This window comes from Carassius auratus, chromosome 31, assembly GCF_003368295.1.
Source record: "Carassius auratus strain Wakin chromosome 31, ASM336829v1, whole genome shotgun sequence".
Classification (NCBI taxonomy): domain Eukaryota; kingdom Metazoa; phylum Chordata; class Actinopteri; order Cypriniformes; family Cyprinidae; genus Carassius; species Carassius auratus.
The window spans coordinates 7,583,831-7,597,919 of NC_039273.1; the positions used below are offsets into that span (position 1 = coordinate 7,583,831).

The window sequence follows — 14,089 nt, forward strand, 5'->3', positions numbered from 1 at the left end:
GCAATTAACTCCTTCCTTCCCAAGGATATTTAGTGGATCTGGAAAGGGCCCTTTAAAAGGCATATGCAATGATCTGAGAGAATGAGGAATGCATCTACACGAAAGCTATTTATTTTTTTAAATATTCAGTGCACCCAAGGCTTGATTAAAACATGATCTAGATTAAGACATGGTTGACCTCTGTAAGCACTTCAGTGAATTCGATGCAGTTGTCAGTGACTGACATTACAATAAACTCATTAAAAGGCACAACGAAAGAATAATCTCAAGAAAGAACAGAATAAAAACATAAGACTCAAACAATGTTATTAAGCAGGCATGAGAGTATAGAACAAAATACCCTAACAGATGGACTGGCTAAAATGCAGCCAATGAATAAATATGAGTAGAAATTCATATGAAAACAGTGTTTGAGTGACAGCCCCGGAGGAGTAGTAATGAGTGTACACTGGCATCTTAACAAGACGGTCCAGGATCATCAGTGAATCATCACAAGTATGACTAGGATTGATGCACAAACAAATGGTTATTTCAAGCAAATATGGAACACGTAGAAAAGATCACTTTACAATGTATGAATGTATATTTAGAAAATGACTACTTTTATTGTGCTATTAAAAATGTGCAAAGAAATCTGTAAATTGCTCCAACATCACATAAAATGAACATGACTGTAAAATCCTTATACTATAATGGAAATAAACACATAATATAATGAGCGTAATACATGAAAACATTCAAATCAGTCAAAAATATAAAAATAGCTTTACAAATAGCACCATTTGTCCAAGTAAACATGCAGCATCTAATAATACAAGAACATTCATTCTCATTTTCAAGCAGATAAAAATACAGATCTACATTTACAGTACAATTTTGTACAGCACAGACTTATTCCACGAACAAGTCCAAGATGAATTAGTTAAGAATATCACAATGCGTGTTTTAGTTTCTGTTTTCAGCACCTGAGAGAATGTCAGTGGTTGTAAATGTGCGACATTAAGGAGAAAAAATGAAAGATAGTATTGTATGCAGTTACTGACTGGACTAAATAACATGTGTTAAAGCAAGTAATGTGTGTGTGTGTGTGTGTGCGTATATATATATATATATATATATATATATATATATATATATATATATATATATATATATATATATATATATATATATATATACATATATATATATATGTATGTATAACAATGTATCCAGTTTGGCAGGAAGATTAACAGATGTTTGGCAGCTCAACAGACACAAAATAAATAAACAAGATAAACCTTAAAGACCTGATCAATATTTAAAATTTGCTTGTCCCGTTGAGGAAAATGTGTTGACATCAATCTTTACTTTGATCTCTTGTGCATGATGGCATTGTTAAACACTACGGTTTCAATGTTTTTATTGCTGACGAGTTAGTGATCCTCCATTTATAGTCAACTCTTGTCTTCAAGCTAAAAAACAATCCTGTAACATAGATAGGATTGTGAGAAAAAAAAAATCACACCTATCCCATGCAATTAATCATTTATTTACATGACCATTATATGCATTATTGCACCATTTGATACCTTCAGCTTTTTGTATTAATCAGTGCCTGTTAATATACCTTCTTACTCTTGTAGACAGAGTTCCTCACATTCTTCCTTTTGTAAAAAGCGGTTAGCATTTCCTCCACAGCCGCTGTAAATAAAAGGTCTACAGACGCCCACGTCAGAGTTAAAGTACCAGCGCAGAGTATAACGGGAACAATTACCCTCTTCCATGGGCAAGATGCAGGAGTCTAAAAACACACATTAAACAAAAATAATTAAGTGTCTGAATGGTAAAGAATACACACCAATTCTTATTTTGTTCCACAGAAAACACAACAAAAGTTCTATCCTCAATTAATGCAAATTGAACAATATGGCGAAAGCCATTGCTGAAGTGCACAAATGCACACAAGGCAGATTCATCTTTTAATCTTGTCATTATGGCATGTCTCTAAAGTTCATAGCACCACAGAGATCTGTAGAAATGTCCAGCTAGTTTCTGTGGCAGGACAGCTGCTTGCAATCTTATACTAGGAGCTGTTATACAGATGAGTCAGCGGGTTGACAGCATAGAGATGATACAGAGAAACAACAGGAAGTGAGCACAGCAAAGAACAATAGTTTGCAGCAATTACACAGTGCAAAATTATGATAATCCATCATCATAGAGTTCACATCAACAAAAGTTTAATACATTCCTACAGATAGCATTTCTAAGCACTTTATTCCCAACAAAGACATGGAAAAGCAGTAAAATGTGGAGAATAAAATATGCACCATCGACACTGTTTGGTATACTGCGTAAAGATGATTGAAAGGAGAATTTAATCTCCATAATGAATAAGAGGTTTTGGCTCACCTTCACCTTTCACCTCAAATTTTGTCCTATCAGCTTTTAATGAATCAAAAGAGATGGTTTGACCTGCCAAAATAACCATATATTATACTATGTCTACACAGAAAGCTACAGACAAACTTTTTTCTACAGGAAAAAATTGGCATACCCTGGCTTTTATTGACCGTGCTGTCATAGTCAGCAATCTCCTCTACTGGAGCGTCATCATCATAGGTCTCTATAGAGTAAATGTCCTCATAGTCTGGATCGTTTGTGTTCATCACAACACGCAGCTTATGACCTGCTAAAAAATGTGCATGGATGCACAAAGAATGTGAGGGCTACTGAAAATCAGTTTAGAATGCTGGGATATTGTAGTTTGAAAGCAATCAATGTACATGTGCAACTAGATAATGTTATATACAACCATGTATTTAACATATCTCTCTTATGTTTAAGGCAGAAACATAGTTTCTGTTTAAAGGGGTAGCTTAAAGAGAAAAAGTTTAATTCTGTCATCATTTAATCATCCTTGTTTCAAACCTGTATGATTTAGTTCCACAGAACATGACAATGAGATGTTTTGTTAATGTCGATACTGCATTTTTAAATAACGCAGAGTGACTACCATTGTTGTTCCAAACCCGTAAAAGCTTTGTTCGTCTTCGGTACACAATTTTAGATATTTTGCATGAAAACCGGGAGGCTTGTGACTGTCCCAAATAAATTACACTGTCAAGGTCCAGAAAAGTATGAAAGACGTTGTCAGAATAGTCCATCTGCCTCCAGTGGTTTAACCGTAACGTTATGAAGCAACAAGAATACTTTTTGTACTTGAAAAATACAAAAATAACAACTTTATTCAACAATTCGTCTCTTCTGTGTCTGTCCGCATCACTGTAGCACCAGTTTGGAGAATATCCGCTGAACGCAAGCAGCGTACGCTCTTCTGTGTCAGAAAACGTATTCTTGTGTGCGGCTAATAATATAGTATAAATATGTATTTTTTTATAAATATTTATATAAATATATTGAATCATCCTTCCTGCTTTAACATGTTAATCTGACAGCACTAATAGAAATATATTGGTAATGACACATTTGCAATGAAAAAGATGCAATTTAGTACATTTAAAACAGTGTAATATTGAATAACAAACTACAGTTAAAATGTATGTGCTTTTTGTAAGCCAACACATCAAAAAGTGTAATTCTTTAAAGCACAACAAAAAATGTGCTATGAATGCTATATGTATGTTACAGCTGCACATTCAATAGAGGTACCGGTAAGCACACTTTTTGTTTCAACAAGGGCAAGAGATAGGTTAGTTATACTTGGCACATAAGTCATATGGGCTTTCGTGGTATGGAAAACATCAGTGAGCACGTTTACATGCAGACCAGTAAGCTGATAACTCACAAATATCAGCTTATTAAAATAATCAGTTTTCCCTGTTTACATGGACATCAGTAACATGACAATAAAAGCAAGCGGCTTTTACATGATTTTATTAATAAATCAGATTATTTCCCTGTAGTGACATCAAAATACAATCATTTGCATATCTGACTCAGAGTTTTCCATACATTTGTCAGTTGTGATGTTAGATTAAGCTTGCAACATCTCTGGAAACTTACAGCATGTGTATTATCCTCTCATGTAGTTATAAACGCAGCACTGAGTCATGAAAAAAGTCAGCTTTTTTAATATATTTCCTTTCTTTCTTTACTGCAAGATGTTACCCGATAGAAAGTTAATACATTTACATGCCATGCGAAATCGTAGTAAAACTTCCTGTTGCAACGGGTTTATGCTTACACCGTTTATGACCTTACACCAGTAAAAGAAAACGGGTTACTTCGTTTACATGACCGAGTGTGTTTTCGGCTTATTAAGCATAATCGGCTTAAGAACCTGCATGCAAACAGCTCAGGGTGAACATTCTTCAAGATATCTTCTTTTGTGTTCCACGTATAAGTAAAAGCATGACAGAATTTAATTGTTATTTTCTTTAAACTAGCCCTTTATAAAAAATTAATAAATTGAGGACAGAGTGACAAAAGTTTTCAGTTTAGAAGAGAGGAGGATAAACAGAAAATAAAGGATGAGCTGAGGATAGGACTCACCCTCCTCGTCCCCTTGGATTGGTGAGCGCTCTGGGGACGTGGAGGAGCTTCGGTAAGCCTGCACTTGTACAGGTTTCTCAACTTCCTGAACACCTGAGAACACGCCCATAACGAATCACACAAAAGTAAGATAGTAAAACCCGTCAGTGAACACAAGCATCCATGCGTGTAAAGATGTACTCAAAGTTCATGCACTACATCAACAATTTAGCATGCACAAATCCTAGTAATTCTCACGAACATATTCAACAACAAGGTTTATACAGACTGAGATCACACAAGCCTACTGTTAGTGTATTGTGTGCACATGAGTTACAGATGCAATAACTGGAAAATATCTACTGGCTATATTGAGGCTATATAAGTCAAAACTTACCTCCACAGGCTTAGGGGAAAAGAGAGAAAGAGAGACAATTGATTGATACAAGAGAAATCCACATCAATCAGCATACTACTGTAAAATGTATTCCCAAGTGAAAAAATAAAATAAAATACAATGGAAAAAAAAAAGTACGCAAGGTTGATTTCATCCCATTTCATTTATCGTGATTCTTTCGTAAGACATTGAAGTAAATTAAATTTGCCATTCATGTGGAGGACAGTGGTTTAAAACAATGACAAAATAATGGCAATTAATTAATATTATTTTTCATTCAGTGCAGCTTAGCTCCAAAAATGAAAGTTGCTGTAGAGGATTTGTTTTGATTTCTGATGGAAAATTGTTGCCGATAGAGATAAATGACGGTTATCCACTCACCACAATGCAGGTTCATCTCTCTTCGAACATAAGCCCGAATCTCATCTTCCTTTAAGAGCAAAGAGAGATGCAAGGAGTCTTTGTGTCACTGTCACTTATCTTGAGGATTCAAGGAGACTCGAGTAGCAGAATAAAATATGCATGATGAAATTACAATAAATCATGAATCATAAACATCTATTTGTTTCTGACCGTCATGCCTGGTTGTCCTCGGTCTCCTTTAGGTCCATCAGTGCCAATCTCACCCTGATACAAAAACACAGAGAGACACATTTAGTGATGACAGATGTACAGTATGGAGAGAAAATGCAGAGGACAAGAAGGTGTATAGAGTAACCTGTTCTCCTCTTTCTCCTGGGATCCCAGGTATGCCACGTGGGCCAACCATAGAAGGGCCTGGAGGACCTCTTTCTCCCTACAATAAATATTTGATATCTCACACATGATGAACTAACCATGGCTTCTTCTGCATATGACTCAGTGTTTCCTGAAGTGCTATTCAGGAGCAGCACTGCACTACTGCTCAAAATCAATACAAAACATATCACAAAAAAAGAAATAATTAGATAAAATAAATAGAATTGTACTGTATGTGATGAGAGAAAGACTGTAATGAATCTGTCAAACTATCTGACAAATGAGTCTGAAAAGAGTAAATGGTCTGAATCATGGACTAAACTCACATCCTCGCTGAATCAGCTCTAATTAATAAATTTAATTAAGTTTGCTGAACCACAGGTTATGAGAAAAATGAGCCCAGAATATTACTGTGCTGTGTGTATTTTTTAAAAATGCAGAAAATTCACATTCATAATGTCAGTGAAAGTTCAGTAACTCACTGGATATCAATATGAATTAAGAGATACAGTTGCAGACATATATTCACATCAGTTTTCTTGTTATTTACTGTATTCTGATTTAAAATTATAATCTTAAAAAGCATGCTGTGTGGTCCAATGTCAATGAAACCCTCCTGCTGAAAAAAATGATTGTATAGAAACATAGACATGAATAGCAATAGCTATAATTATGTAAATGTCCCTTTGCGCATATACAGTACTGTTAAGTAAGTTTGATACCTTTTGCCCCTGCAGGCCCTCTGGACCTTTACCTCCAGCAGGTCCTTGAGGGCCTGTTAGACCAAGGGGTCCATCTGTTCCTCTTAGTCCAGGGGGGCCAGGGATACCAGGTTGGCCCTAAAAAGCAGGAGTAAGAGTGGAAAGAGGAGTAGGTGGAACATTTGATAAGCCACTTCACTGAGATCAGCAGTTTTAGTCTTAAACAGCAGGGGAGCTAAAGATGTAGGTTTACTCACCCGTTCGCCTTTCTCTCCTTGTGATCCTTTCGGCCCCAAAACTCCATCAAAACCTCTGTCACCCTGGACATCAACCGATGAACGTTATACGATTTGTTTAAAGTTTTATTGTACCTTTTCAACTTCACTCTTGAAATTGGAAGGATTGCAGAATATTTATTACTATGTTGCAATAAAATAGTTCATTTTGTTGTCCACTGGCTTATTCAGAAAGGATTTTAAAAGAATTGGTAAGTTGGTACCAATAAATCTTAAAATAATAATAAATTCTAGTATTATTAGTAGAGATTCGATTCGAGCCAACTGTGATGAAAATGTTGATATGTAGTTTTTTTTTTACATTGTAATAAAATACAAATGATTCATTCTTTAATAATATACGCTACAGGTCAAAGGATTGGGGTTGGTAAAGATTTTTTGAAAAGAAGTCTTTCAAGGCTGCATTTATCTGATGAAAATACAGTCTAACTTATAATATTGTGATATATATTAATGTATGTTATATTGCATTTTATTCCTGTGATGCAAAGCTGAATTTTTAGAGGCATCACAATCCAGTCTTCAGTGTCACGTGATCTTTCAGATATTTAATTCTATTATTCTGACTTAGTGAGTGCTCAAGTAACAAGTAGCATTTTTGGGAAACGATGATCCATGATTTTTTTTTTTTAGGATTCTTTGATGAATAGAAAGTTCCAAACAAGGGCATTTATGTAAAATAAATCTTTTGTAACATTATGAATGTCTTTATTGTCATAATTGCTGAACAGAAATAAAAATCCTAATGACCACACTTTTGAATGGTAGTGTACATAATACACATTATAATAACTTGGAAAAACCTGAAACACTAAGGCAACATGGAATTGTTTTAATTATTTATATTAATATTTAGGTTTTTTTTTTACTTGTTCAGTGGCATATGTGCTCCATCAATTAAATCAACAATTACTGTACAATTGTGAAATGATGTATCATGACATCACTATTATTAAATATATTCTCAGACCAATATGTTTCCAATGAATTATCCGGTCCCAATTTATATTAGGTGGCCTTAACTACTATGTACTTACATAAAAAATAAGTACAATGTACTTACTGTGTTCATATTGTATTGTAAAACACTTTTGCTGCTATTGAGGTGGGATAGGGGTAAGGTTAGGGAGAGGGTTGGAGGTATGGGTAAGTTTAAGGGTGGGTTAAGGTGTAAAGTATGGGTCAACAGTGTAATTATAAATGTAATTACAGAAATTAAATACAGATGTAATTAAATGTCGTTTTTTTAAATATAAGTACAATGTAAAAACATGTATTTACACAATAAGTACATTGTACTAAATTATTAATTAAAATTAAGTACATAGTAGTTAAGGCCACTTAATATAAAGTGGGTCCAATTATCCTCTTACCTTGGCTCCAATCAGTCCCTCCTTCCCTGGACTTCCTGTGAGACCTGGAGCCCCGACTTCACCCTAAAATAAAATTTGCCATCAAGGCAAGATAACGACAGGAATCGCATACATGCCTCACACATATTTGTATTTATTTATTTATTTATTTCAAGCAAATAGTGTGACAACAGAAGAATACACAACAATAATAATAATAATAACTTACACTTAAAACCTATTAAATACATACCTGCTCGCCTTTCCTTCCTGGCAATCCAGGTCTGCCATTTATCCCAGCATCCCCCTACGAACAGACACAATTCATCACTTCCAGCAAAACATTGCAACACAACAAAAACTTTCCTTGAGCTCTCCTTATTACTCACCTTGTCTCCCTTTGGTCCGCTTGGTCCACATGCTCCCTTGGATCCTCGTTCTCCCTGTAAACCATTAAAGCTCAGTCAAACTGTCAATCACTCAATGTTACAGGGAGTAATGTCACAGGAGAAATTACTATCTAGAAAGAATAAAGCACTATTCATGTGTCAGTCATACACACAAGCACAAAAACTCACACACACCCTTCAATTACTGTCTTTCTCATTAGTGACAACAGATAGAGGTCTATCTGGGATGTTGAATCCAGATAAAAGTTCTTATCTGCAATGTGAAAGTGCGTGTCTATGTTGCCGCTGGCTGAAGGGCAGCTAGTACTGTCTGCAGCGGCCCATGTCTCCCTGAGAGGAATGATTCATACACAGGAGTCTTCATGTGCCTCACTGCACTCGACAAATCAATTTTTACACACATGCACGCAAGCGCACACACATTCACACACAAAAACTTTAATACAATGGCTCTGAGGTACATATGCAGATGAACGTCAGACACAATGGCCTGGAATCCAAACTGTGGTGGAATTATAAGCAGCGTGATCATCTGGTCTGAAAGGCTACTCAAGGTCAGCGATAATAACCTATAAATAGTCAGTTTGAGTTTAAATCAAAGAGACAACTATTAAAATGCGCACACACATATATAAACACACCTTGAGGCCTCGATGACCTACAGGCCCAACCTCTCCCTTCTCTCCTCTCATGCCAGACAGACCATCTTTACCAGGTGTTCCCTGTAGAGAACAGATAAAAAAATAAGTAGTCATGAGGAAATGACTGAGTCTGGGGACTGTATGTGCCAGTCATGCGCTGATGTTATAGGCATCTGAATAAGAATACGCACTGCTTCTCCTGGGATACCTGGCTGCCCTGCTTCTCCCTGTAAATGATAAGCAAATGTTTGATCAATATGGCCTTCACACACATCTATGTGCATAAGCAAACATTCCCAAATATATTCAGGTATATGCATATGTTTATTCTTGTTCAGTTGTGAAGAAAGGGAAAGTATTTTTCACCTTCTGGCCACCAGGACCACGGGCTCCCTGGAAGCCAGTGGAACCTCTCTCTCCCGGCTCCCCTCTCAGACCCTGGAGATATGATAGAAAAATCACAAATGAGATCTCTTCAATATCTTTGTCATTTCTCTCAAACAGCAATGAGATTAAAGGGGGAACAAGTTCAGTCTCTTGCTTCTCCGATTATTTCGCTAAGAAGAGACTCTAACATGACTTCTATAGAGTTTTAGAAGAAATCTCAACGTCTGTAATCAAAAGAAAGAGATTTCAATATACTCTAACATTTCTCATCAGATTCTTTGAAGAACAAAATTTCTGAGCTAAGCCATCCACATAATTTTTTATAGCTCTCTGCTCTTATTTTTGTCTATATTTCATACACCTGAGGAATTTTAGAAGACAACTGAGACATAAAATAAAAATAGATGGGTTCTGAAAGAGCAAACTTTAAAAGAAATCAAAAGGGAATAGCCATTTTATTTAGGGATGCACCAGTATTAAAATTGTGGCTAATAGCACTATTATATTTTTATTAATGTTAAGACTGATAACTGATAAATAGCCCATATAAAATTTTCTACTATTTTGTCCCCCCCAAAAAATATAAAATATAAATATAAAAGTGATTTAGGCATGACAACATTTTATTGTAATTGTCTATTATTAAAAAATTATAAACAAGAAAAAAACAATTCTTACTTGTTCTCCTGGTGGTCCTTCCTGTCCCTTTGCACCCTTTTCACCCTGTGCACCTTTAGTTCCTCTCTCCCCCTGAGGAGAGCAGTGATCAATACAATCGATTAGTTTACATCGACCCAATAGATCTGCCTTTATCCTGTTGCTTACTTACTCATTAACAATCTATAGATCCACATGAATACTTTATGACCGTTTCATAAAGTGACACAAAAGCATTAAACACCTGACACACTTAATCAAAAAAATCTGACTCACGGTTTCTCCTTTCACTCCTTTGTCTCCTGAAGGTCCCCCCACCAGCAGAGTATCTCCCTTAAAGATTCAAAATCAAATACAGCAATATACAATCCATTAAATATGTAGAAAGAATAGTATAATATGTTTAATATGCAAAAGAAACCTCCTTTTAGGGTGATTCAAAACCCTGCTACTTCGCATCATAATAATCTTCTGGTTTTTATTTTGCGATAATACATGATTCTGTACATGATTCTGCTTACCGTATTTTTCGGACTATAAGTCGCACCTGAGTTTAAGTCGCATCAGTCCAAAAGTACGTCATGATGTGGATAAAAACATATATAAGTTGCACTGGACTATAAGTCGCATTTATTTAGAACCAAGAGAAAACATTACCGTCTACAGCCACGAGAGGGCACTCTATGTCTTCAGTGTAGACTACAGGAAAATGAGCAGCATAGAGCACCCTCTCGCGGCTGTAGACGGTAATGTTTTCTCTTGGTTAATTTCTCTCGGTTCATGTCAAATTAATTTTGATAAATAAGGGTGCTTTCACACCTGCCTCATTTAGTTCGGTTGAATCGTAGCAGAGTTCGTTTCTCCCTTTTGTGCGGTTCGATTGGGCAGGTGAGAAAGCAGCAATCGCACTCGGGTGCGCACCAAAAGCGGACCAAACAAGCGTATGGAGACCTGCTTGTAGAGGTGGTCTCGGTATGCTTTCAAACGAACTCTGGAGCGGTTCGTTTGTGGTGAGAATGTGATCCGACCTCGAACAGACCCAACTGCAAAAAGTACTGATTATTTTTGGACTAAACCAGCTGCCGTAGTCAGCTGCGTTGTGCATTATGGGATGAGGAAGTGTTTGTTGACAGTTTGCACTTTAGCATGACAGCTCATGGACAAACTTGGAGTAGTGAGGAGGTGCGGAGCCTCATAGAAATTTGGTCAGATGACCATGAACATGTCAGAGTTAGAATAATTAATGCACGCCTCCGCTTGAAGTTACGAGCGATTCCCACTCTTGCCGTTTGCAGTGCATTAGAATGTTGTTTTCAAGCCGTATCCGCGCTTCATTATAGAAATTTATTTTTTGCATATTGTGGTGTATACAAACAAATGTAATAGATTATGGCCAGGAACAAAACCAGCCCGCGCAATCGTGTCATCGTGTAGTTGTGTTGTCTGCTGTGTTGCTGTCTTATTTGCTGGCTTTCCCTGTTATGTTGGAATTTTTCCGCACGTAAATTCTGACCAATTGAAAAGCAGTTTAGGAAATACGTCATGGCCAATGAGTGATGTAGATGTTGTCATGTGACTGCACTTTGGTTCGTTTCAACTGGTACAGACCAAAGCAATCAGTGTGGTGTGAAAAGGAATCAAAAAAGCTGAAAAATGCTACAATGTATAATTGTTTGCCCTTGGTTCAGCCCAAATTAATCGAACTAGAGATGTGAAAGCACCCTTAGTCGCACCTGACTATAAGACGCAGGACCAGCCAAACTATGAAAAAAAGTGTGACTTATAGTCCGGAAAATACGGTATATGTCTACAAATAAATAAAAGCACTTGAAATATTTATTTGCATTTAAATAATTTTATTACTTAAGAATCAAGTTAATCTGTGAAATCCACCATCACTGAAAAATACTAGATTGACCAATCAGAATCAAGTATTCTAGGAAGCTGTGTAATAAAGAAAGATGATCAAAGCATATAAAAAAAAATAATAATTACCTTTTCGCCTTTGATTCCTGGAAAACCTTGTTCACCCTGTGAAGTATTGGTAGTTTATAAAACGTGTATGTAAAGGAATGTATTTTAGCAAAGTAACAGACCAGCCCGAGACAGATTATAGAAGTTGATGAAAAGTTATACACACCTTATCTCCTCTGTTTCCTTTGCTGCCAGGAGGACCCTATCAGTGGGACAGACAGATCAGTAAAGGATAAATCTTATTTGCCTGAGCATTTGTATGAATTTGTAGATAGAAGAAGTGCAGCACTGCAAGAGGCCTTGACTCATAATGCTTTTGAAATTGCAGCGAGTGGGAGACAAACACACCATAGCCCCTGAATATAAAGTGTGATGAATACAGCGTGTTCGTACAGCTACCTCTCTGCCTGCATCAGCCTTTCCACATCTAGACGAGGGCTCAGATCAGTGACACCCATTAAGAGAGACTATTACTGCCTGACTGACATCAATATGTGCAAAAGACAGGATGTGGTGGGGTAAAGAATAATGAGTGAATGCTGAATGTTGTGAACGGAGAGTAGGAGTATATTTACAGTAGGGCCTCTCTCCCCATCTGTTCCAGCCCGACCTTCTTCTCCCTATAAAAAATAAGACACACACTATAACAATCTGCATACAAAGAAATGAACAAAAGATGGAGTCATTGTGGACATTACCCTAGGCCCTGCCTCTCCTCGCTCTCCTCTTGAACCTGGCACTCCTACACCAATTTCACCCTGAATGTGGACGAAAAAGTGAGAGAGAAAGGGTAATGACTCTGTGTGTGATGCAGTTCACTTCATTTTTGTCCAGAACCTTTTTGAAGTGGTTCTTACTGCAGAGAGACAAGCTGGTATCAGTTTGAGCTTTTTAGACCTGCTCCCTTAATTCCAAAATAAACACAATTAACTTGGTTTTAAAAGTCTAAAACCACTTTTAAAAATGTTTTTATTTTGTATTTTCTACGTTTAATTGCAAATTATATAATCAGTATAACAAATTTAAGTAAAAAGGTTAATCAGCATGAATTTCTGATAAGCTGTAATGAAAATAAGCACTTGAGCACAATAAACATTTTTTTCAGATTTTTGAACTTTACACTATATATAATATGCTGAAACATGACTGAACAGCCCTAAAAATACACAACAAGCCAGGGCTCTACAGTGCGAACATTAGTCACCTTTGCGACTGTAAATGTCTGTGAAAAATATCAGATGCACTGGTGCAACTGAGCAGATTGAAGCTCATGAATAAATTAACACTCAGTAGGTGGCAAATGCCAGTAAAGACTGCAAAGACTACGACTGAATTATGTACATTTATAGCCTAACGTGCTGCGTCCTTCAGAGTAAAGCTTTAGGTCACCATGGGGCTTTACACATAAATTTAAGCTCTGTTCTTTAATGATTGAATGCAAATAAATGTAGATAGCCCTAAATAATAGTATTGTAATTTTATTGTTGTAAATTAAAGTTATTTTTTTATTTTTGCAGCTGGTCAAATTAACTGAAAATACTGTTATTTGGTTTATCAAAAGGTAAACTTCTTTGTCACGACTCACACAATGTTCCTCATTTTTGTCATAAAAGCTCCATTCTCTCATGGTTACTTGCTCATGACTTCAACTGTTCTTAAATTTTTGAATGCGCTCTTAAATTTTTAAAATTAGTAGTGCTCCTAAAAACTGTAAGCCCTGCAAGCAACACATCACTTACCTTATCACCCTTAAGTCCTGGAAGGCCTGCAGTACCCTAAATATAAAGATAAATACATCAATGAATACCACTGAGGGTCACACACACACAGATTGACTTGTTCTAAGAAACACCTTAATGCAAATGTTTATATGCAATTATTAGATTTTAACACGTCTGTGACTTACAGGGAGTCCTGGGGGCCCACCAGCTCCTGGTGTTCCTGGGTTTCCAGCTTTGCCAATAAATCCTTGTAGACCCTTACAAGCACCATGTGGAATTGAGATCATTAGGTGTAGCCAAATTCAGTAAATGTTTTTGTCTATGATGGTATTTAATATG

The 14,089-nt window shown here is 36.4% G+C and overlaps 1 protein-coding gene across 3 annotated transcripts in view; it reads right to left on the reverse strand.

Moving 5' to 3' along the window:
• Positions 1–1,184: 1,184 nt before the first annotated feature.
• LOC113050381 (collagen alpha-1(VII) chain-like) overlaps positions 1,185–14,089 on the reverse strand; it is a 68,322-nt gene continuing 55,417 nt past the window's right edge. For 2 of the 3 annotated variants that reach the window (XM_026213297.1, XM_026213298.1), the window contains exons 96-120: positions 13,936–14,007; positions 13,769–13,804; positions 12,728–12,787; positions 12,605–12,649; positions 12,196–12,231; positions 12,051–12,086; positions 10,332–10,388; positions 10,077–10,148; positions 9,378–9,449; positions 9,203–9,238; positions 9,012–9,092; positions 8,350–8,403; positions 8,214–8,267; positions 7,982–8,044; positions 6,570–6,632; positions 6,334–6,450; positions 5,592–5,669; positions 5,447–5,500; positions 5,255–5,303; positions 4,874–4,882; positions 4,498–4,590; positions 2,540–2,671; positions 2,395–2,457; positions 1,610–1,783; positions 1,185–1,467 (exon numbers count right to left, since the gene is read on the reverse strand). In XM_026213297.1, coding sequence (XP_026069082.1) covers positions 1,614–1,783; positions 2,395–2,457; positions 2,540–2,671; positions 4,498–4,590; positions 4,874–4,882; positions 5,255–5,303; positions 5,447–5,500; positions 5,592–5,669; positions 6,334–6,450; positions 6,570–6,632; positions 7,982–8,044; positions 8,214–8,267; positions 8,350–8,403; positions 9,012–9,092; positions 9,203–9,238; positions 9,378–9,449; positions 10,077–10,148; positions 10,332–10,388; positions 12,051–12,086; positions 12,196–12,231; positions 12,605–12,649; positions 12,728–12,787; positions 13,769–13,804; positions 13,936–14,007 — 1,602 coding nt within the window. In that variant the 3' untranslated portion in view covers positions 1,185–1,467; positions 1,610–1,613. Of the gene's footprint in view, positions 1,468–1,609; positions 1,784–2,394; positions 2,458–2,539; positions 2,672–4,497; positions 4,591–4,873; positions 4,883–5,254; positions 5,304–5,446; positions 5,501–5,591; positions 5,670–6,333; positions 6,451–6,569; positions 6,633–7,981; positions 8,045–8,213; positions 8,268–8,349; positions 8,404–9,011; positions 9,093–9,202; positions 9,239–9,377; positions 9,450–10,076; positions 10,149–10,331; positions 10,389–12,050; positions 12,087–12,195; positions 12,232–12,428; positions 12,511–12,604; positions 12,650–12,727; positions 12,788–13,768; positions 13,805–13,935; positions 14,008–14,089 lie in introns of those variants that run through there. The other variant, XR_003276759.1, reaches the window with a different exon arrangement.